General features: G+C 41.2%; 3 protein-coding genes across 3 annotated transcripts in view; all 3 read right to left on the minus strand.

The window, feature by feature from the left end:
- kpna4 (karyopherin alpha 4 (importin alpha 3)) lies at window positions 1–13413 on the minus strand. Its single transcript, XM_088427154.1, has 17 exons — window positions 13160–13413; window positions 9888–9932; window positions 9705–9794; window positions 8347–8376; window positions 8205–8257; window positions 7065–7160; window positions 6733–6818; window positions 6130–6216; window positions 5880–6049; window positions 5329–5373; window positions 5091–5222; window positions 4516–4644; window positions 3838–3942; window positions 3228–3299; window positions 2986–3148; window positions 2818–2912; window positions 1–2243 (listed from the first exon to the last, which is right to left on the minus strand). Exons 1-17 carry the CDS (start codon window positions 13226–13228, stop codon window positions 2148–2150), a joined length of 1563 nt encoding a protein of 520 aa, XP_088283280.1. The 5' UTR covers window positions 13229–13413; the 3' UTR covers window positions 1–2147.
- An 886-nt stretch (window positions 13414–14299) lies between these two features.
- On the minus strand, window positions 14300–17562 carry LOC148415541 (ADP-ribosylation factor 6-like). Its single transcript, XM_088427009.1, has 2 exons — window positions 15873–17562; window positions 14300–14880 (listed from the first exon to the last, which is right to left on the minus strand). The coding sequence occupies exons 1-2, from the start codon at window positions 16185–16187 to the stop codon at window positions 14584–14586; spliced, it is 612 nt and encodes a 203-aa protein (XP_088283135.1). The 5' UTR covers window positions 16188–17562; the 3' UTR covers window positions 14300–14583.
- A 286-nt stretch (window positions 17563–17848) lies between these two features.
- ppm1lb (protein phosphatase, Mg2+/Mn2+ dependent, 1Lb) overlaps window positions 17849–24968 on the minus strand; it is a 38501-nt gene continuing 31381 nt past the window's right edge. The window contains exons 3-4 of the mRNA XM_088427008.1: window positions 21611–21772; window positions 17849–20023 (exon numbers count right to left, since the gene is read on the minus strand). Coding sequence (XP_088283134.1) covers window positions 19683–20023; window positions 21611–21772 — 503 coding nt within the window. The 3' untranslated portion in view covers window positions 17849–19682. The remainder of the gene's footprint in view (window positions 20024–21610; window positions 21773–24968) is intronic.

Consider the following 24968-nt stretch of genomic DNA (forward strand, 5'->3'; position numbering starts at 1 on the left):
TGGGGTTCAAAGTTTATTTTGTTTTCAGACAACCTAAGCCGTAGCCTACCTCCCCCAAAACATTTGGGTTAACCACCTTACCTTCAGTGTCATATTTTTTTTTATATTGAACAGATTTGAAATCACATCTCTGCTAATGCGGAATGCTGGGGGAATCCCCCCTATGGCCAACATAAATTTTATATGCACAAGTGTATTCTTTTTTTAATAATTATTACAGTGTCTGGAGTTGGACACAAAGCTGGAGGAAGAACGTTTTTACATTTAGCTGGAAAGATATTGACGGGGTTATATATCTTCCAAACGTATTAAAGATACTACAGAATTTGTTCAAGATTGATTTATTCAAAGGTTCCATTTAAGGGACAGTTGGACACCCTTTGGACCTTCAAGGGAGAGAAAAAAAAACATGAGGTGAGATTCCCCTTAGTCTTGAGACAACTTCTCAAATAAACGTTTTCTTTTTCTCAACTATCACCTAAAAAAAAAAAAAAAAAAATGCATCCTGGGATGACTTTTGAAAGACAAATATTATGGTCAAGGTGATGCATATTGTAGAGGCCACTGGCAGGGTGTGCCCAACCAACCTTCACAAAGATTCCAGGCCTCAATTTGCAGTACATGTGCAAAACCATACTTCTTATTTCGCAAAAGAGACATTGGGGTGTGGGGAGGGGGCACGGGAAAGGGAAACATGTAACATTTAGCAGTTTACTTAAAAAAAAAAAAAAAAAAAAATGAAAATCCACAGCCTAAGGTGACTAAAAGACCCTTAAAAAAAAAACAAAAAAAAACTGGGCCTCCAGAGAACATGCAAGGGATCGGCAATCCAATGTGTAAAAGCCCATTTGCACATCTCCCTTTCATGTCAAAAGCGATGGCGACAAAAGCACAGCGCTTTTGCTGGACTTAAAAGCCAACCAATCATTTAACTGGTAACAACGCTGTCAATTTCGCAGCCGCTATTTGCGGCGGCCTAGCTTTAGGGTTGTTGATGGGGGGGGGGTCATGCTGATCACCTTTACAGAAGCCATGAAATTAAAAGCTGGGGGGGGAAGGGGGCACATAAAAAGGAACACGCCAGAGGCAAAAAGAAAAGCCCCGAAGCCACCATACATCTTCATAATAGAATGCACCTCATTGCGCATCTGCCATTCACAATGTCCAGTGTCAATTAATAGCAACTTAATAATTGAAAGAAAAAAAAATATTCCTTGCAATGAATTTTTTTGTCGGTGTTTCTTCTTCCCATATCCAAAGTTCTTCGTTTCAGGGATTTTGCGGATCGGCCTCAAAGGCTGAAATTCTTTCTCCTTTTCTAAACCTCGCTGCGTTTCTTCGCTCAAGATGTCGCATTTGTATCTCTTTGCCGTCTCGCCTCGCACTCTTCCAGTCACGCACACACAACCCATCCGCTCGCTCGCTCGCTCGCACACGTGACACGCAGACGGACTCCTGGCCCCGCCCCCCCCGGGGGGAGAGAGAGAAGGACGGCGTCCGGTCGGGACGTCCTGTCGGGAGGAGCCGAAGCCGAAGCCGAAGCCGGCTCCTCGGCGGCGAGTCCAGACATTCATACGCAATGGCTCCATTCACACACACGTCTGATGGCGTGGCCGATTGGGGGAAGGCGGCGCCCTCTCCGATTGGGACGACCGCTCCTTTCGTCCGCGCTCGGAATTAAGAGTTTGTCGTTGCGTTGTTGGTTCTCCGCGGGCGGGACATCGAGTTGAAGTCGTCGCTCCAGTTACCGAATGTGTCGTGTCGCCGTGTCTCTCGACATGTTTCCGTGTAGGTGGGTTTGCCGGGTTTGGATTAGGTGTTTTTTTCTTGTTTTGTTTGGTTATTTGGTTGTTTTTTTTTCTTCTTTTGCAACATGTAGCCACTCATTCTCACTCGCACCCACTCGCCAACTCAAACTTCATTTGGACTGCGTTTCCCAAACGGAACGCCAAATGAAATCCACACGTTTCTCTCTCAGATAAGATGCAGCCATGGATCCCACGAGCCAAGCACAATGGATCAAATTTCTCACACTCTCGCTCTCTCTCTCTCTCTCTCGCTCTCTCTCTCTTTCGCCTAATTTTGTTTATGTTGAACAGAGTGCTGCATCGTGAACAAAACTCCAGAGTACCGCCCCCGGATGCCATCTAGAATTGGAATCCTCCGGCTGGCACGTTGGTGGAGTTGAAGACGAAAGTTTCGCTCTCGATGGCGTCGGGGACCAGGCTGTTGTCTTCGTCGATCTGCGCCACGCCGACAAAAACAAAGAATATCAAATATGGATCACACCCTTAATTTGAGGGTCTTTTCTGTGTGAGTGTGTATTACACACGCCGACAGTTTGGCAACAACGTAAAACTGATTGGAAAAACAGAATCTCATCTTCCTAAATTCCTCATATTATCTAGTGTTCATATGTGTAAACATATTTGTTGCGGGTTAAATGTGTTTCAGATTTCCCACATTGTGAGCGGTCGGCGAACGCAGCAGTTTTCCTTCCTAGTCCTCACGACACAGCTCATTTCGCCATAAAAACCTTAAGTTGCGCAACATCCGTGTTCCATGAAGTTTATGATGGTGTGTACATGCCAAAAGACCCCGTTTAATAAAAGTCAAATGAAATACCTTTTGTGTGGTCTCTAACCAGTGCCACTTTTAACCAAATCATCTAGCGATATCATAACTGCGACATTATCCGTTTTCGCAATATTTCCGTGCGTGAACAAGGATGAATTCGGATGTTGTTGACTGTGCAAACCCGGTCAGATTTTTGCTCTTTTGAGACACACATACGGGTGGTCGGAGCCTTCAACTTACGTCCTCAGATGAGAAGAACTGATCAATAATTTGATATGCTAGCTTGTAGATATCGCCATTTTCATGATTCTGCAGCTGCTCCACTTTCTCCAAACCTGCACAGACAAATCCCACGTGAACACACGCTCGGAAAGAACAAATCCAAAAAAAATCTTAACGCCCAGATACCTCCACACTCTTCAATGAGACTGGCGATGGTTTCAGCCTTGTCGTCGGCCATCTTCAGGATATTGATCAGGCCGTCCAGGACTACTTGCACCACTTGGGCGTCCTTCACTGTGAGCAGGTTGCAGAACGGAGGAATGACCTGTTTCTCAATCAGATGCGCCACCTGAAGCCACCAAAGGCCAAGTTTAGTTAGTCTTACCACACTGTCCTTCAAGCATGGAGAGAGGAAGCTTGTACTGTACCTGATCTTTCCTCCCACTTATTGTGAGGTTGCTGATGGCCCAGGCTGCTTCCTTTTGGGTCCCAAAGTCACCCTACATTGAAAACCCAGTTTTTTCTATCAGCGTCATCACACCGAGGTTTTTCCAGTCAGACGTTTAGAATTTAAAATTATTTAGTGAAAATGCCCAAAACAAACACACGACTGATGCCGGTTTCCATTTGTTACGGTTTTGCAAAAATTGAGAGGGAAATGTTTTAGATTACATCACGTGAGGGCATCTCTGCCACAAGCCACACCGCAAACTATCGACAAACTTAGATTAGGGCCCAACTGATATAGTTTATAGATTTTCACTGTTCACAGGCTGGACTGGTATTGATTTCCCGCAAATATCCTATTTCCTGTGAATAGAAGGGATCAAAATTAAATATAACGTTAAATTTAAAATATACATGAAACTTTGCTTTTTGGTTGAAAGAATGCATTGTATATTGCCATGAATGAAGTTCTGAGAGCATTAATGTGCATTTTCCTTTCACCAATACATCGGAAACTCTATCATCTTCAATCTCCTTGAAAATTAGTATCAAAACGGGCGGATGGAAACCCCACTACTGAAAGGCGTGTACCTTGTCAAGAAGGTGAATAATCATGGGCACCAGCTTTGCATCAATGACCGCCTGCACCTGCTGCTGATTTCCTGCTGTGATGTTTGAGAGGAACCACACCGCCTCCTAGAGGGCAAAAGGCACAAATCTTTTTTTTTTCTCCTCCTCCCTTTTTGCATGGACAATTTGAGTCCTACTACACCACATCTGAAAAGGATCAGAATCCAGACATGCACATAAAAAGTGAATGTCAGAGACTTGCGTGCTTTGGGTGGGGCGAGAGCGGTTTTGAGGCTCTAATCATCGACCGCGTCACAAATCACGATATGGGCCTCTATTTGAAAGTGACTGGCCTCAGATGCACTCCGATATCAGCAGGGCTGATTCTCAGTGCTCTTTTGCCACCAACCCATTTCATAGCTACACAATCAGTCATCAACACACACACACACACACACACACACACACACACACACCCCCTAACTACTGACTATCCCTTTTCTACCAGTGTTTAACCAACTACAGCAGGCGGCCGTCCTCATCGTCGTTCTTGCAGTCTTGTAATGTACATGTAATATTGCTCTAATTGCCCACCTAAAACTTTCACACAACTTTCACACGAGCACACGTCTCAGATGTCATCACTTCCAGCGACATATAGCAGTAGGAGCCAGCCAGACGAGCGTATGTGTGTGTTACCTTATTAATTTTCTCCTTGGGGTGTGAGAGGAGGGCGGGGAAGTGGTTGAGAGCATCGCAGTTGAGCACCACCTGTGTCTGCTCATCTGTTCCAGTCACGATATTGCCCACAGCCCTCAGGGCAGCAGTCTGGATGAAGAGAAGATTGTGAATACTGCTGCTCAACTTATTTAAGTGTTTCCAATTAAATACAAAAATGAACAAATAAAACAAGAGAAATTTCTATAGTCCAGTGGATTTTAAATGGAAGTACATGAAGGCACTTCGGGGGGGGATGTGAGATTTTAAACAGGCTTCCGCAGGTATCGGCAAATTGAATATTGGCTTATGGTCCTGACAGGAACACGAGTTGGAACATGAGTTAGCTCATTGCAAATTTGTGTTATATCGCCGATTTTGAAAAACGTATGCTTTTATTTTGTTAGGCTTTATACGGCTGGACATTGTCATTTATGAAGCAATATTCCAGTATCAGCTGTCAGACAATAAAATACAAAGTATAAAAAAATTTCAAAATAAAAAACTTCAGTTAAAAAACATTTGAGCAACTTCTGTAGTCTTTTTCATACTCGTACCTGGACTTTGACCTCCTGGTGGCTGAGGAGTGGGACCAGGTGAGGGACAATACCAGAGTCAATCACCATTTGGATCTGTTCGTTCCCAGCATCCGTCAGATAAGACAGAGCCCACACTGTGTCTACCAAGATCTGGAAGTAGCAAGATGACCCCCCCCCCAAAAAAGCAGGCATGAAATGCTGTACATTTTTACCTTGACGCAAGACTTTCAAGAATAAAAGCCAAGGGTTTACTCACACTGACGTCAGTGTGGTGGATCAGCACACGCAGGGCTGGCAGGATCTATGGGTTAAAAATGGAAATTATGAGGCGTTAAAATAGAAAAGAATTTCATATCTGAGTTTAAGAAATGGCAAATAGATGCCAATTAAAGACCTCAAATTCACTAACCGGAGGTACATGATCAATATCACCTGTCTACTTTATCCACATATTGCAAAACTGATATAAAATATTGTATTTACCACTTTGAAAGCGAGTATAGACTAGCTCCACACAAACAGCCAGCCAAGCGCAGGGAAAGTCCCGACAACCGCTCTCACATTCACACCAATGACACAACAACTTAAAAGACTTAATGAACCTAAGTGACTAGTTTGGGAGCGTGGAAGAGACAAGGTCTGAGCCAAAATTTGAAACCAGAACTTATAATGAACTTGTAATAAGAAAACAATATAAAATCATCAGTTTTTAAACCGAAGCTTTAAAAAAAAAAAAAAAGTTCAGTCTGCGTTTTTCTAACTGAGTGATTGGTGTTCTGAATTGACCGCCCCCAAATGACTACAAACCTCTTGGATGGTCTCCATGGGCGGCGGAGGGTCCTTGTGGCGGCACAAATTGACCATAACCCAAGTGACATTGCGGAGAAAGGTGATTGGGATGGAGGGACTGATGAAAGACAGCAGTGGCTTGACGACACCCAAGCCGATCACGTAGTCCCTGCACTGCGGTCCGTCGCCTGACGAGGAGTTGAGGGCTCGCGTCAGTTTGACCTTTTACTCATAAGTGAACACAGACGCGACAAAATCGCCACCTTACCAATGATGTTGCCCAAAGCCCAGACCGCCTGTTCACACACATTTTGATGAGGGGAGAGAAGTAGCCTCAGGAAGCGCGGCACAGCATCTGAAGATAACAACATGTTTTGTTTTGTTGTAACCATTACTAGTGCTACTTCTCAATGTTTTGCACTTTCTCCAGTCATAAAGGTAACAATGACAAAAACATGATTAAATGTACACTTATAGAAATGAAAAAATGTACATGGGGGTCCTCGGTTTATGATGCGAGTTGAGTTTACAATATTGTCAACATACCCATTCCAAAGGGTTATTATCTTGAACTTGATTTTAAGAAGTCATGGATGGGAATCAAATACAAAATCATATAGTGTTCCAATTCTATCATGCTCAACCCCAATAATGACTAATAGTATTGATTTGGGTAAAAAAAATATGAATTAGATGAAGTTGTGTAATGATCAACCCAATGCTAGTGATACACTGGGCATGTACTAGTTCTGGCAGGACCATCAAAATTTTGCTCACAGTGGCCCGACTGGGCCACCACCTGAAAAAGCTTATTGTAGAACCCTGATGAAACATCAATGACCCTCCCCTCCCAGAAAATCAAACAACTTACTGGAGTCCACCACAGCTTGGGTCTGCTCGGAGGTTCCCGAAGCAATGTTGGTCAGAGCCCAGGCTGCCTCAAACTGCAGAGATGGGCTGCAAAAAAAAAAAAAAAAAAAAAAAAAGACACTTAAGGACCTGAGACATTAAGCGTGCACTGATGAGTCATGTGTGCGTGATGCCATTCCTGGAAGGTGAAAGCTGGAACACATTTGCATACTTGCATCACCGTTCACATCTCCGGTGAGCCGAACGCCGCTGGCATTTGCATATCTTTGAGGCGTGCAAAACTCAAAATAAACAACCATACGACCTTATAATTAAGGACTGGTGTCAACTTACTTGTCATCTCTGTCCAGGCAGTGGACCAGAATAGGAAGGATCCCAGACTTAATCAGGTCGTCTATGGGAGGGTTGCGGTCGCTGGACAACAGCTTTCTACATTAACGGAAACATGTAGACAACATTCCATCATTCATATGCGCAGACAATCTGACACATGCTGAGAGGAATGCACAGCAAGTAAAAGCATTTGGAGAATTTGAACAATGTCAAACTAGAAAAGGCAAATGTTTGCGGCGTGAAAGGTTTCTTGTGCAGTTATCAGGGACTTAGTTTTAGTATGACAATAGAAGGAATAATGACAACAATGAGATTCAGAGCATTTCAGAAAAAAAGGACTTATAACGATACAAGGACTTATGCTGTGCCACCTATGTCTGATTTATTACATTTCGAAAATTACATTTGTAATGGAGCTCTCTGCCTATTCTATTCAGCAACTCCTGAAGAGAGATCACGTAAGATCGCCGGTTCTATTTCTGGCTCATCTGCTGGATGATTGCATAACTAAAGACAATAATCCATCAGTATACAACTCAACTAAATAAATGTACACATTTTGCAAAGTAGTCGCCATAACACCCATCCATTTTCTAGTTGCTTATCCTCACACGGCTCGCAGGTTTGCAGGTACCTATCACAGCTGACTTGGGGCAGTAAGAGGCGGGGGACATCCTGAACTGGTTGCCAGCCAATAGCAGGGCACACAGAGACAACCTACCCTTCATGCAGCTAATCGCACCTGAGGAAAATTTAGTATGTCCAATACCCCTGCCATGGATGTTTTTTGTTTTGTTTTTTTGCAAATAATTTGGGGTGGGGGGGGGGGCTAAACAAAACATTGACCCATTTAGTATGAGCTATTTTAAACGCTCCTTTTGCCTAACACTTGGGAAAAAGTCCCGGAGATTGAATGTCTGGACTCTTAAAATATAAAATAAAAATATGTCTGGGATTGAATGAGTTGAATTACATTTTCTGATACCTGCAGAAGCCCTATTAAAATTTCACGCAACCTCTGAGGTGCTTTACACCCCACCTATTTGAGAACTACCAATTTAAATCTCTACTTGCTCTACTAGAGCAGCATTCAATACTTTCAGCTGCAGCGATATACTACATGTGTGAATGTGCTCATACCTGGCAGCCTGAACAGCACTCAGCTGGATGCCCTGGTTATCACTCGTGGCATTCTACAACAAAGAAAAGGAAAGTTTAATATATGCATGAGAAGAATCCACACTGGATATGAGTAAATAAAAATCTAAAATTGACAACTTACTAGCACTATTGCTTCAAGAGAGGTGTTTTGCTGAAAAGGAACATTAGAAAATTATTAGTCGAGAGAAAAGTGATGATGTGAAGGGATACTGGGATTTGGGAGAGACAGTTGAACCCCCCCTCCACACAAAACGCAAAAAACTTGATATAAAGTAACCAACATAAGCTAGCCGATTTCTACCACAGAAACAAGAGCATCACGTTCATTTAAACGCCAAGAGGTGACTGGCACATTAAGCAATTTAAATGGAGCAGCCAGGCGACTTTTCCCACAAAAAGACCTTCCCGGCTGCGCGCTGGTGACTCAGAGCGCCGTGTCATTGTTGATATACGATTAAGTAGGCCATTTGTATTCCGCCCATTCAATAGCGCTGAGCAGTTAGCCTGATTGAATCTCTACAGTGCTGAGTGGCCTCCTTGATGCCACCAAACCCTCTGCTCTTTAGCCTCAACGTGGGACACCCGATTATCAATTAGCAAAACATGCTTATAGTCACCAAAGGAGGTCGGACGGCAGCCTTGTACCATAATCCAAAAATTTTCTTATGAGCCAGATGGCAGCAAATGGGCGGCCACGCCGGAGAAAGAGATTTCTCCAGACTGGGGACAAGGAACATCCACCTGAAGCTCGGTGAGCGATGAGCCCCTCTCAATTTTGACAACACATTTTATAATTGGCTCAATCGACTGATTTAATCAGTAATCGCCCATAGGGAGTAAATTTATTAACACTGGGTTTAGATGAATATTACTTGAAGCGCTGTGCTGCAACTAAATGAATTCTTTTCACTTGTGTTTGATTTTTATTCTATTTTTTTCTTCCAATTATAGTCTATATTAAAATAAATATAAATGTAGAAAATATCCCAGAAAAAAAAAATGTAATTTGGAGGTAAGAAAGTAACTCGTCGATGTACATTAATTAATGATGACAAATTTCAAGGGGGAAAACTAAAATGATGAGTAAATTAAAAGCTTGGTTACAAAACAAATTTAACTTGTATGCCAAGGTATTCCACAGCAACAAAACCCTATCTGGTTCTTATTTAGAATGCTGACTTGTTCTGCCTCTGCGGGGACAACTCATGACTACTCCCATTGATTATTTTTCACATGTCCTCCTCCATTTTACGACGTTCATGACTTACGACATTTCGAGGAAACAAATGGTACAAGAAGGCACAGTCCATAACTTGCCGTACTTTAGTACGTTCTTTTACTTTTACACCTAGAAGTGTTTTTGATCAAAACACTTTGTTTTCATGAATATTCTTCCAATGGCTTTAAATTTCATGCTGAATCAACAATACCAAAGTGATGCTCAAATGATCGAAAGAAATTGGAGGGGGGGGATCCTACCGATCGGAAATCTCCATCCACGTCAGAATCCTCACAAATGTCCTCATGGGGCACGTTTCTTCTCTTCAAAAGGTGCTCATCTCTTTTGTTCTGTAAAACAGCGAGGTGCCAGTAGATATTTTTAGCAATCGGAAGAGTGCATCATTTTCACTTGTAAATAATCGTACGGATCAATTCAATTACCTTTCGCAGCTCCACCACTACCTCCGTCCTCTGTCTTCTCATAGACTGTGGAGGCAAAAATATTATTAGCATGAGCACTGGGCCACAACTCAGGCCAACATTTGAGCCAAGATTCCAAAGAAAAATAACACTGTAGCTTAAAACTTTCAAGAAGGCATTCCCAAACATGGTTGCAAATATTAGAGGATAAACATGTGGGTGTGTGTTGGCGTTTGTTTGGATTGTTTTCTAATACTTTTTCTTTCCTTTTTTTTCAAAAAGGGACAGTCCCTAAAAGAGTACTGTACATTCATTTTACCGATTAGAGTTGCTAACTACTATTTACTACTGAAGTAAGGCACCGTTTGACATTTTTGACACCCAATGGACATTAATGTGTGCTCCCTTGACAAGTCTTTTGATTGGTTGGCAACTCAAGTGCATTTCAATGACAGTAAAATGCCTGTTTTTGGCTTCTTCATTCACTCCGCGTCTGTCTCCCATTAATGATGGCCACAATGGTAGCTTTTTTTTGGTGATGGTGTTTTTTTCCTGTCGGTTTGCTTGAGAAAAACATCATGAAGGGGGCACAGCAATAACATCTTTTGAAGATGAGTTTCAGTGAACACTTACTGGTTAGAAATCCAGCTACCAAATATATAATCTTTTTCACCAAAAAATGCCTTGTACTGGTGAGGAGATACTTGGCTGGGGGAAAAAAATAGAGGGTGTGCCATATAAAAAAAAAAAATGTTGAGAAACAGATTTAAAATACTAATGCAAAGAAATTGGGAGGTGTGCCACTGTCTTCAAAGTACTTCCTAGTCTTGAGAAGTAGGACATAGCAGGAGTCAGCCCCCTTGAGGCTGCCACCCCAACACAGAAGCATGACACCACCCAAACACATCAGTCACTAAAGCTATAAAATGACTCAGCTTGTGTTTCAGACAGACCATTTTGCATGTTTTCAATGTTATGTTGAGATGTCATTATCAGGATCCATTATTAACTTTTGGATGTCATCATTTCTTTTTCTTAATATTCCGTTCCAGGCGTACAACGACATAAAATACAGGCAGAACATTTGACAGTTGTATATTACTTTGTCCTTTAGTATTTGTTTAACATCACTGCAAATCATTACTGAATGCCATCATGTGCCCTTGAGAGTTCTTAATGTGCTACTGGCATATAGAGTATAACAACAACATATTGGTATTAGAATCATACCAGAGGAGTGATGCTGGGAAATTTCTATCATAAGCGTAATAAAAACAGCAATGGGGATAGTCCAAATGATCACGATTCACCATGACTTTTGGTGCACTGTTTAATAGTCTGGTGATGTCCATAAGGATAGACACACAATCGTCTTTTTTTGCTCCAAACATCACCACAATGGCTTTGAGATGGAATGAACAAAGTATGCTTTAACTTGCAGATTCTAGTTTTACTTTTACATCAAAGCAGCAGAACGATGTGAGAATTAAGTGTTTAGCTACCTCGTGCTAGGACCAAAATAATAGGATAGATTATCAACAATAAATTCAAACTTTCACTTTTTTCAAATTCTTTGTTGCTAATCTTTTGCAGTCGTTTAAAGGCCGAGGTCTGGAAATCAAAGAAATGAGCAGATATTGGGTTTCATTCCTGGTGATGCATTGTCAGGCCTCTACCGCAACTGCGTTCACTTCTTGCTTGTTGTTGAAGCATTTTCTGTTTAATCTCTTCAGCAAGTAAAAAGTATGCAAATTTGGAATCAGATCAGAAGATGACTGGGCCATTGCATTAGGTAGTTAATCTTTTTCTTAAAAAACAAAAAACTAGTTTCTTTTGCAATATGATTTAGACGGGCCATTGTCCATCTGTACTGTAAAGAGGCAGGTCTCAAACATTCAGCTGATTAAGAGTGGCTGATATAGTCAGAAACGAGAGATGTACACACAAGATCACAAGATCAGAAATCATTTTCAAAATTGTAAAAAGTAATACACATTTAAAAAGTCAATTTGAATCAACTTTTCCTGTTTTTTTGCAGACCTCTGTATAGGTGAATCCTCAAAATCAAGTGACTCTGACTTGGGTGCAAAAATTGAGACATTCCCACCTAAACACTTCATAAATCCTTTCGTCAGTAGTATTGTCAATAAATATCCGCTTTCCAATTTAACAGCAAGCCAATCATCTCATTACTTTTGGTCCACTCAAGTGTACGTGCACAAACTGTTGTAATTCATACACCGTTTACCTAGTTACAGCTGTGCAATTAAAGCACAATTTGGTGGTTTAATTCCAAACCAAAATTATAGGACAAGTGTATATGTCCCAATATTTATGGACCATGTCCGTAGTAGCCTGCAGTGTTCACCATGACTGTGATGAAGAGTCAATGACAGGACAGCTGCCGCGCAGCGGCCTACCGACCGGTCTCTGCAGCACGTAAAAAAAAAAATACTTGTCAAACAGGATGAATCAGTCGATGCGACGCATATGCATAGTCAAAACCAGGATGATAAACAAAGCAATGGTCAGAGAGTGTTGCACAACGCAATCCACGCAGAGCGTAATTTTGTAAATCATGTCAATCGGAAGGTAGCGTGTAGCTTAGCTTCAACCGTGTCAAATAGATGGATTACATAAATAAATGATTTTGGAGACGTTTAAAAGCTGCGGCATTTAACACGGCTCGATAAGAAGCAATAATTGAAGTATATTATCCCCCCACGCTGTTGTTTTTCTGATTAAGCCGTGGGAGGGGGGTTGCGGCTTCCAAGCTTAGCTAGCTAAACTGCAGCTTCGACGTGACGCTAAAACGCCGCAGTATTAGCTTCCCCATCGAGGAGATACTCCTCAATATCCGCATTTCGTTCGTCTATGCGAACTTGAGATTGTTTATAAGAGCATCTGGCAGCAGTACACATCGAGATCAAGCGCTCGGTTGCTTGACTGAAGCTAGCGTTTCCACCGTGGGCCTGGCTAGCAAGGGAGCTAGCAGATCCGGCGGACATGATTGCAAGTCCTCGCTGAGACTTCACGCAGTAAACGGTGCGAATTGTGGAGGGGGGGAAAAGCAACGTTCAAGCGGTTGGCTTATCAAGCAGAGGTCGGGGTTCGTAATTTGTACTCCGCGGAGGCCTAAATTAGAGTCTGGGGGCAAAGTTCCCGATAGAGCAAATTAGAAACGACGTCACAGGGAAGCCAAGGGGGCGAAGTTGGCGGCCGAGCCGCGGTGGCCCTCTTTCGAAACCGAAGGAGGGCTAAAGCATGAAACCCCCTCCTATTTTTTTTTTTACCTCCAAATCCCGACCCTTGTTCTTGAAATTCTTCAGTCGCTGGTTGTCCAGTTTGTCGTTGTCGGCCATGCTAGCGGTTGCGGCGAGGCTGGGGCGCAGTTTATTTCACTCGTGGAATTAGCCAGTTAAGCTAGCGTTTGTCTTTAGTTCCCTTTCTCGGCCTCTCTCGCTCTATTTTGCTCGCTCTCTCTCTCTCCGCCTCGCTCGCTTGTTAACGGACTATTTTTTGCTACTGCTGGAAAGGCCGCGGTGCATGCTGGGATTGCCGGTGGCGGAGAGGAAGGGTGGGGGAAGCCTCTCTACTCTCATTGGTCTGTTCATAACAGAACCGCCAGCACGTTTATTTACGCCGAATCGTATTGTGGCAGACTTCCTTGTTAGCATCATTAACATGGCATGTATGTTTACGTGAATTTTATATATATATATATATATATATATATATATATATATATATATATATATATATATATATATATATATATATATATATATATATATATATATTCTAAAAAAAGTCAAAAGTAAAACTATCGTGTTGGAAATAGTTTCAGACGGAACTTTAGCATTTATCGCAAGTATTACTTCAAATGATGATTTGTTAAAGTCATTTTTAAAAAATATATAATTTGTCAAAAACGCATACTTTTGGTCACTAAAACACTGAGCGATCCAACGTGTTGGAAATGGCTCCCATTTTTTTTTTTTTTTTAGTGGAACACTTTCTCGACTTGTGCACGTGTATTACGTGTACATTGTAAACTAAAATAAAATAAAGTCATAAAGTGATTGTATGATCTCCTCGTTTTTATTATAAAGTATCACGAGGACAGCATCAAGAAATCACATTCAAATAATTTTGTTTGTATTTACATGCTGCTACTAAAACACACACAATGTATGGGCATTTGTTTTTAAATAGTGTTAAATAGAAAACGAATAAATGCATGAATATGGAAGAGCAATTTCAGTTTCAGAGTTACAATAGATAAGCAGCCGAGTTAGTTCAAGAGATCAATCAATATTTGATGCACAAACACTGACTTTTTTTTTTTATAAGTGTCTTACAAAATAGGAGTACAGTACTGCAAAGCATAACCTAAAATTGATTATAGAGTACAACGCGAACAATGGGGAATGTTTTTATAAATATACGTTCAAGTTTTTTTTTTCAAGTATCCCAACAGACTTCTCACAACGCTTTGAGGTGATGACCCTTTTGGTGCACTAATGTCACAATCCAAAGAAATGAATCATAGCGCAGAGATTCTCTTTGAAAAAAAAAAAAAAAAGCTTTGGGGCACAGCAAGCATGGACTGCTGTGTTGAGATAATCTTCCAATGCCCTGCTTTTAATTGAATCATAACGATGAGCCCGGCAGATTAGCGTAAACTCAGTGTGATTGGATTAATCATCAGATAACATCAGCCGCATAACAAGGCCGTAATCCTGAAGCTTTTTGACTTCATCTTGACCTGGATGTCCTCTTGCGTCTGTCTCAGCGGGGTCTTCATCAGGTACACCATCCTCCTGAAGCCTTCCTCCAGCCCCGCGCCCGTGATGCCCGAGCAGGGCTGGATGAACCACGGCCTGCTGCCCTCGCATGTTCGCCTGAGGTCCAGTTTCTGGCACACCGCTTCTGGGCTCAAAGCTCCGCGTAGATCCTGTTTGTTGGACAGAACCACAAGAGGAACGCCTCTCAGGCTCTCATACTTCAGCACCTAAAGGAACACAATTAAGAGATGTTTCACCTCAAGCAGTTTAAATTTCTTGGTAAATGTCCTCAAAATATGCATTTTTGACTGCCAGGAAAATCCTACAAAATACAGTGGGCCGCCGTGTTTCGAGATTAATCCGTTCCGCGGTTGGGCTCGTCAGACCAACTCTCCATATGGTGGGCAATCCAAACCTTTGTTAAATAGGGAGCTAATTCATTTAGAACCCCAGGTAAAAACATCAACATTGTACATAAATATTAAACATTGGTACCAAATAGTTTAGTAAGTGCTACGCATATATAATATACAGGTATACAACCAGAAAACATCATAAATAAAAAATATTGAAAGGATTTATTTACCTTTGAGTGGAACTTGTTATGCTCATATTGTATGCCCGTAAGTGTAGCTTAGGCTAGGCTAGCTTCATATTTCTTGATTATATCCAGCTTTGTTTCCATATAAATGATCTTCTTACTTCTCTCTTTAACATCGCTAGCAATCTTGGGACCCATGGCTAACCCTTTCAGGTTTGAATTAAGCTTTAAAAAACTCAGTATTCCACATCGCAACATGAAAAAAATGTAAGCCAGGGACGCTGTAACACGGGGGTCTACTGTATGTATGTGTATATATATATATATATATATATATATATATATATATATATATTAGTCCAGGCTAAGGTACAACAGTGTTGCATATTGAAAGTCGTCATATTTTGACAATCAATGCAGTATTTTGTAAATGTTATATTAGTCAGAATTTAGAGAAATCCAAATTCTGACTTTAAAGTGAGCATGATCACTTTTTTTTCCGTGGCCCAGATAAATGAGTTTTTTGAGCCGTATTGGGGGCACAGGCTGGATGATTCCCACCCACTTCAAGCACATAACAAATTCAAGTCACATTCTTTTTTGCGCGCGATCCTGCAATGCAGCGCTGAGAGTTTATGTCCTCCGCAAGCTCCCAATCCGAACATCATCTTTAATTACCCGATGGAGTTCCTTGCGGGCCTCATCCAGCCTGGCTCGGTCGGCGCTGTCCACCACGAAGAGCAGCCCGGCCGTGTCGGCGTAGTGATGTTTCCAGTGAGGCCTCATCTTCCTCTGGCCGCCCACGTCCCAGACGGTGAGACCCGGACTGCTCCTGTCCGTCTCCAGCGTCTCCACGTTGAAGCCCACGGTGGGCACCGTCACCACGCTTTCGTTGTACTTGAGTTTGTAGAGCAAGGTGCTCTTCCCGGATTGGTCCAGGCCCAGCATCAGGACCTGCGCTTGCCTCCGAGGCTTGGAAGCGTGCATCCCCATGCTTGAGCCGGATCCAAAAAGTAGAAGGGGTTGCTGGTTGCGTAACGGCGTCTCAGCCTAGCGTGCTTTCTCCCAGTGGGTCCCCGCAGTGCTGTCTGTCTGCAGGCTGAGTATGCGGCCACTATGCTTTATGTACACACAGTTTAAAGTGATCCCACCCCTCTGTTGTGGCGGGACTCTCTCCCGGCCCTACGCAGCTTTCAGCAAAGCTATTTATATCAAAAGTGACAGTGCGATTATCAAGCGTGACGTGAAGTTTGTTCTCCGGTTACTGGATCACACCTGTCCCCGGCTGTCATTCATGAAACGGAAAAGCCTTATTTGGGACATCCGTTTTCTTACCCAGCCTGGCAGTGGTGATGAATGAGAAATATTACACCCTATTTAAGTGGATATACGGTCTTGTTACCCCATTTATTGCTGGGGTTAAACTTCCTAACAATACTCACAGTAAGTGAAGTACGGGTTGTTTTTCTCAGTTATTTTATTCTGTTTTATTTTGGTTTATTATACTTTGTCGTGTTTGTTTTTCACCAAAAACACAGAAAAAAAGAGGGTGTTAACTGTAGATCAGTGGTTCTCAACCTTTTTAATGATACACCTCAGTGCTTTTCAATTATTTTTTGCAAAACCCCCAAGGAAGGAGAAAACCTTTTGCACCCCCCTCGCCACTCATAAGGCTGACTATAAATAAGATTATCATCTTTAAAAATTCCAAGAGTTGTATCCTTTTTTAACATTTACACTGGATATCACAAGATGAATTATATTCAGCGACTCCAGAAGAGAGATTATGTAACATCTGTTTTTTCACTAATGACAATGTGCATCCATTTAAAAAAAAAACAATAGGCATACAATTTTTTTTTGAATGAGTCACCATAACAAAATTTCACACCAAAGTGCTTCATGTTCCAATTCATTTTCTCTTAATTTGAAAAGAAACATATACAGAGTACTGTTCCTGTTTTTGCATAAACAGCATTAAATTAGATTTGCAGACACTTGCAAAAACCCGGTTAAAATCTCACTGAGGTTTGATGACTTGGAAAATTTAGGATGAGGCTAAAACGTACCTTTCAGGATTAATTAAATTTGACCTTTTCCAAACTTAAGCATGTCCAGTGTTCCAGTACATTTTGCAAAGCTTGCTGCTCTTAACAAATAGTTTGGACCCTTAAGGGCTGCTTTAAAATTAAAATAAAATGCACAATATGCAGACCTCTCTTATAGCTGCAAGAATTAAACTTTGGCTCAGCTCTGCATAAGAACTGAAAAAAGTAAAATTACTCACCATTTATTACATAATAAAGACCAAGAAGGTGTTCCCTTGTGGCGTTTTATAGGTATTGCTTAAGATATGTCTGTTAAAAAAAAAAGTTAAAAGGTGAACTTTACAGTAAAACAAATGCTTTTACGTCAACAGACAAGCTTCACTGTAGTAGTAAAAAAGTAGTGTCCTTAGCCAATAGGGCGCCGCCACTTTGGCAGGATATCCGCCTCTGGAAAATAGAGAAAAAAATGACAGGAGGCTACATTTAAATGTTGTTACAAGTTGGACCTCCCTCTTTTATCCCCACCTACCTGGTTTCTGAAAATTCTCCGTCGTAGCAATCTCGGAAATCATGTAAGAAATGAACACCGCAGAACATACTGTTAAATCATGTAATCCTTTCTCGCTTTAATATCAACATTTTCCGACTTACACCTCAAAATAACCTCTTTGCATTTTCATATCTGAACATTTTATGAAAGCACACATATACGAATGCCGAACATTCAGCAATGTTCATGATGAAGGACGAAAGTTTGAATGAGAAAACCCCAAACAGGACATGTGAAGAGATACACGTCATTGTACAGTAATACAATCTACACTGCTTTCTTTGTTGCCACGGAAACGGCAAGGACGAGGATGCCGACATCAGCACAGTATGTACAGTACATTCATCTTACATTTTTAAGTCTCTTGGAGACTTTTTTTTTTTTTTACCATTTCTACTTTACATGAAACCTATTAAGTGAGACTTTCATGCGGGATGCACAGTTAAAAAAATGGCAGAGGATATTAAAGGAAACAAACTGTTGAAAATAAGGCAACGATAACTTCAGTCAAAGGTTTGCTTAGAGTACGGATCAACAGAACGTCATTGCTATTCCGATGTTACTGTACAGTGTGTTTTAATTTCCGCCATAAACAAACAGTGACATCAATAATAACAGAGTGACATAGAGATGCATTAATCAACGGAGGTCACGGAATGTGACCTTTCGCTATTCCCTCCCAACATTTCCATGAGTAGCGGAGCAAACATTCTAATGAACCGTGTTTGACTAGAAAAAGAAACCATACAAAGGGTGCGTGTGTGTGTGTGTGTGGGGGGGGGGGGGGGGGGGGGGTGCTGCATCGTTTCCTATGAACTAAAACGTTCAAAAAAATGATAAAACGTGGCTTTCCCGTGCTGTACTAGCGCAGTCATCCTCAACTCCGATTGATTAACATTGGGAAATGACGAGGCTGAAACACATCAAGCGGTCAGTGAAAATGCTAACGATAATGAAATGATGTGAGTTATGCCATTTAATATACAGGTCGCAAAGCAGAGAAAAATATACTGTATGCCTGTGTGTATTGGTATGTGTTGGTTTAATAATTACCATAACATCTATGCTAACTTTGGTTAGCACAGAGATGGCGTTTATAAAGTAGCATTTTAAGCTAATCAAATTTCACTGGACAAAATGACATGGTCTGGTTGAACATTTTGTTGTTGTTTATGTATCAGTTGTTTTAGTATCCTTTGTTTCACTTGCTTTATCGCTTAAACCTCAAACGCGAGTGTGCTAGCCTAGCTAGCGAGAGAAAGCAAGGAATACTAAATGGGCCTGTGTGTGGTGGGGGTTTTAATTAGGGTGACCAGATTTTCAAAATTAAAAACTTGGACACAACAAGTTATCTTAAACCAAAATAGTGTGCGAACTATTTATAACAAATTCAATCGCTAGTCGTTCTGGTGAGCAGCGTTTGTGTTGTTATTTTGGCTAATGCTAATTGCTATCTTAGAAAACTGCACTCACCTTGACTCTGCGTTTTGGCTCGTCTAATAAATAATAAACCTTTCCAGATACCCTCTGAAATGTTTTTAGCTTTGCTTTTAACTAGTCATTGCTGTTTGGGTGATTGAATGAACTTTTTAAGGCCATTTGAGATGTCCTACTGTGGGAGCGGTCATCAAACGGATCTCCAGTCAACTGCATGAGCGACAACAGTACTCATTAATCAATAGCGGGCTGCAGAATTCTCAGTGAAAAATTAGTCAGTTAATATGCCAACTGTGAACAGGTATTGTTATTATTTTTACAAAGCATTAAAATAATAAAAAAAATGGGAGTGTGTATTCTAATTCAAAGATTTGTATGAGAAATGATTCCCTCTCCAAAAGTTCAGGTACGCTTCTTATTGTTTCACACAGAAAATAAACGGTTTGTTTCAATCTACTGCTCGCCGGCCTTGCCTTTGAACTTGACCACCATGACGGTGATGTTGTCGGGGCAACCTCGGTAGTACGACTGGAGGACGATACTCTTGGCGCCGAAGTGCGGCTCGTCCAGGCGTTCGCGGACAAAACGCACGGCCTCCTCGTTGCTGAAGGTGTCCCAGAGGCCGTCCGACGCCAGGATCATGAACTCCGGCTGCAGCTTGTTCAGGTCAAAGGAAAGGATGTCGGGGTCGGGGATGACCACGTTGAGGTTCTTCAGGGTGTAGTCGCCCAGGGAGCGGGACATGGCCAGGATGCCCTGCACCCGCCACGAGCCGTTGAAACTGATGAAACCGCCTGGCAGCAAGAGAAAAATGCAGTTGCTAGCAAATTTAGATGCAACACTTCGGAAAACTAACGATGGAGCAACACAAGTAGACAGATAATGAATTATTATTATTAGGGGATACAGTATGTTCTTTATCATTGTTTAAAAGTACCATAGAAGTATTTTTGTCTGTATGCTTTGTATTATACTGCCCCCTGGTGGCACCACAATAAAACGGACTTAAGCAATGCACAAATACTATAGATGCACAAACTATAATTCTTTACAGTCTATTTAATTGGTGATTATAAAATTGAACTTGATAAAAGCCTGGTTTATTCCCTATAATTAAAATGGAATGTTTCATTTTTGGAACCCTACTGACAACATAAAGCATGACTTCATTACTTCCTGTGCTGGCTGCCACATGACCTCTGCGGGTGCAACGCATCCTCCAGTGGGGAATTGTCTTGGAAAATGCTTAGATTACATTCAGGATTCCTTACATGGTCAGGACGCGTCTCCAGTTTCCTCATCCCCAAGCGAGCAAGGTCATAACGAGATTCGAGAAACATGTCGAGGTCTCGGCAGTGTCCATGACAAAACTTACCGGCAGCTAGTCTTATTACATACCCGTCCGTCATTGTGAAAGAGAAGTAATCTGAAACTGTTTTATATATTAATCATCAAGTGTTTGATTATGATCATTTTTCTTATTGATATTATTCTCATAATTATCATTGTTATTCCAAAGTGCTGATTGATTATTGGGAAGAATGTGTTTGTGTTTTATTTTATTTTTTTACTATTATTGTCAAATAACTGAGTGTTGGTTGTCAGTTTGAATACATGGCATTAATCATATTTCAATATAATGATACAATTATGATACATGCATTTTTAATTTCAGTCATATTTTGTTTTTATTATCATAATATCTTTCCTTTTCAGAAAAATGGTATTCGTAACACACATACCATTATTGAGCATTATTTTGTACACAAACTAGTGTTTTTATTTGCGTTTTATTACGATTAGATTTTTTACTGACCTTTTACTTGCAGCAAGCGTGAGATTTCCACTCTTGAAGTGAGTGTCAAATGATTAAAGGATTAACATAACTTGCACAGTGATAACGTATACGTTGAGTCATTCGCCATTCACAACACAAGAAAATCCAGTTCTCCTTTTTCATACGCATAATTTGGGAACGAGAAAAACCTTCTGTCATTTCTAATGAGCGGATTGTGCCAATCCAGTGACGTAATGTGTATGCCAATCATTTCTGAAGCAGTGCTTCGGGTTTTTTTTTCCCTGCAGTACCTAAACAGACCGTTAGATGGAGATGATGGACTATTATGCAGGGTGGCCCCACTGGCTGACTTCTGGCCCCTTGCCATCATCATGCCAGCACTCCAGAGTGTATGCAGCAAGAGTGGAAGGCAAAAATATTGCCCCAAATGCACATGCCACGCTGGCTCAGTTTGATAACTAGCACGCTCAGCCGAAAAATAAACGAGTAAAAGGGGCAGCGCTTATGACTATTTTCATGTTCCGTTCCCTGAAGTAAGAAATGTGATTTGTATGCAGGCAACAGTCAGTGTGTCGACTCTCACCGGCTTTCTTGATCCTCTTGCGTTCCTTCAGCTGGTACGGCTTGTGGTCGTGCGATAGCGGGATGGCGTTGCCGTTTTTATCGCACAGGACTCCGCGCGAGTCGCCGACGTTAGCGACCGTCAGCTCCTTATCGGACAGCAGGGCCACCAGACATGTGGTGCCTGAGGGAGGGCGAGCAGAAGAAGGAAGTGTGGCTGATGTGGAAATAATGGACTATTAAATGAAGTCTATCTATCAAGAGTTAAATGAGCTTGAGTGGCACTTAGCAGAGAGAAGACCTTTGCCCGGGATGAAAAAACCCCATTCCCTGCTTATCCCTGAATTTTAATGGGAGGGATTCATGCATTACCAACAGCAGCGGTTTTCAAATGAGGCTACCAGTGCCCTTAGGGTGCATCCAATAGCATTTCGAGGGATTATAACAGGTTTTCTGCGGGTATAAGTAAATCTAATTTGAAGCATTTTAATGTGCATTTTACTTTTCTAATTAAGAGCACATTAATTGGAACATGAAGCAACCTAGAAATAAAAGAGATAAGGGGACACAATCCATTTTCCTGCGCCAGGATAAAATCAGAGATAAATGCCTGGCACTGGCTAAGGGGTGTTTGGCTGAAAAAATATTTCCTATTTTTGCTGCTAAGAAGTTACTAAGAAGCTGCTAAGAAGTTACATCTCATCTCTCCTTTGAAATGAGATTCATGTCATTCTGTCTAACACCACACCGGAAACTAGACCTGTAAACTAGACTTGTAAAAAGACTCGGAAAGTAGACTGACACCACTTGTAACCTAGACTGAAAACTAGTCACACAAAGTGGGCTCAGAAATTAGACTCTGACAGCTACACTCGTAAAATAGACTCAGAACCTGGATTTGAGAAACTAGACTCGGAAATTAGACTCAGACAAGTACTTCAATGGACTAATGTTGAGAACCACCAATTTACAAGATATTCAAGAAGGGAAATTCTGTGTAAATCAAAGGACCCAAACGATAAAAAAATGACCACACCTTTTACCCTTATTTTATAGTTCTCAGGGTCTTGTGAATATGACATCATGTCCCATTACTTCAGGTTGTGCCAATGTAAATACAGTTTGTGTTATCATAACAACAGGAGACAAGCTATGAACAATCTTGCAGCAGCGAGTCGAGGCACATATTTTATATCAGAAAAATCTCACTGTACATAACAAAATCGTTTCATAGGATTTTTCAAACGTAGCAATACTCTATAACGATGGTTCTAAACCTTTTTTTTTAAATGTGAAATATTTCTTCTTCAGCCAAGTACCTCCATATCAGTAGTATCAAGTATTTTGGGATTTAAAAAACCCCAAAACAAAACAAAAAAAAAACATTGGTGTTTGGTGTTGATTTATTAAACTTTGGAACTATATTTGTAATGGTATCGCTGGGTGCATTTTATGTGTAATATCATCTGTTGTAATTCTGTCTGTTGGGAATCATTGGCTTAGCGGCTAATAGTGCTTAAGAGGTTGCTCCGATTAAAAAAAAAAAAAAAAAAAGAAAGATCTAATATCGGCTGATCATCCGACTGGCGTCCAACCATACAAACACTCCCAACTCTTACTGTGTAACCTTAGAAATCAAAACAGGGATGCCTCGCCTCTTTATTTGGCTCGTCGGCCTGACTGAACCGTGTGGGCTGAAGCCTTTTGTGTCCGTGCCAAAGTTTTGCACACAACTGCCTCTTTGGCCATCTGCTCATGTACAATAGACTAAAGTGAAGGGAGGAAGAGGTCGTTTTTGGAAAGCTACTGGGCATCCAGTGCTGGATTGGACTACAATGGGATATATGAGGGCTTGGTTGCATAAGGAAATCGGCAGTAAAATTGTAAAAAACAGTCAAACTTTAAACAAATTAGGATTCTGTTAAGATAAACAGATAAACTGGAAAAAAAAAGCCCTTTAAAGTAAAACTACAGTATATGGAAAGAATCTTCATGTAATCAAATGGATTCTTTACAGCATTAACAAGGCTCATTGGCCTACACTAGTGCTTCTCAAATAGTGGGGCGGGTCCCCCTGGGGGGGCGCGAGGTGATGCCAGGGGGGGCGCGGATGATTCCAGGAGAAAGGCTTTGTTTTTGTCATGTGGAATGTAATTGCAATAAAGTAATCATTTTCATCATTTTCTTATAGTTTCAGGCACTTTGGTGCACTTGCTTCTTTTTTTTCCCTTTTAGACTAAGCTACAACCCATATAAACACAATGAAAATAATTAACAGTTGTTGAAAGTTGATTCATATTGCGTTTTTCTGTTAATGTTAAAAAGGATGCATGTGTAGGCATACTTGAACAATTTTCATCAAAAATAATCTTATTTATATTCAGTGCATCGACGGGGGGGGGCAAAAAGTTTTCCCTTTTCTAGGGGGGGCTGGCAAAATCTAGTTGAGAAACACTGGCCTACACTAACGTACAAGGGGTATTGTCAATGTAATTTACGATATTATGGTTAATTAAACCATAATGGAATGGAAACAGGAGTTTAGAACATTCTGAGAAATACTCTCTAATTTCCAAGTCTATTTTGAATTGAGATGTCCGAGCGTAGTTTCAGTCTACTTTCCGAGTCTATTTTTCCAAGCCTACTTTCTGTGTCGAGCTTTCAGAGTCCAGTTTTTAGAGTCTATTTTCTGAGTCGAGAATCCAATACAATAGTGCCTGAGTCGAGTTTCCAGGTCTCGTTTCAATACTTGCTGTGGTTACTGTCTGCATCTGGGTCCAAATTCCGCTCCTTAAGTACATCTCTACGAGTAAAAAGCACGCAATGTGCTGCTTTCTGACCTTGAGACTTTTGCCTAAACTTCCACACGCTGGAATGACGTTGACTGACATGCAATTTATGTCAGAGGTGCTTGGGGGTGAGACGGAACGACATAAATCTCATTTCAAAGGAGAGATGAGATATAAGATGGAGACGGGTGATTACTTCTCAGCAGCAAAACTATTTTAGTTCCCTCTTTTTGTGGCATTAGGTGAGAAGAAGCATTACAAGGAAATCGAGGAATACAGCAAAAAGAATTGCAGTGAATACTGATGACACTTCAACGCAAACCCTTTTTTTAACAGTGGAGAAAATAATTGCATGCATCCCTAATCCGATATATGGCTTCCCCCTGCACTGTGCCACGCAGTCCGGTTAATTATCCTTATCTGGATCCCATAGCGATCGAGATAATGGACAGAGACAACTCGCCAGCACACACTTCCTCAATTAGGCAAGGCCATGCCGAGAAACATGATTGCCACTCCCTATTAAAATAGCACACGCTATGTGCATGCTAAGTACCAGCTTATGTTGAAAAACAAGATGGTCTCCACTCA

The sequence above is a fragment of the Hippichthys cyanospilos genome, chromosome 11, assembly GCF_059441005.1.
Source record: "Hippichthys cyanospilos isolate Australia breed blue-spotted pipefish chromosome 11, RoL_Hcya_1.0, whole genome shotgun sequence".
Classification (NCBI taxonomy): domain Eukaryota; kingdom Metazoa; phylum Chordata; class Actinopteri; order Syngnathiformes; family Syngnathidae; genus Hippichthys; species Hippichthys cyanospilos.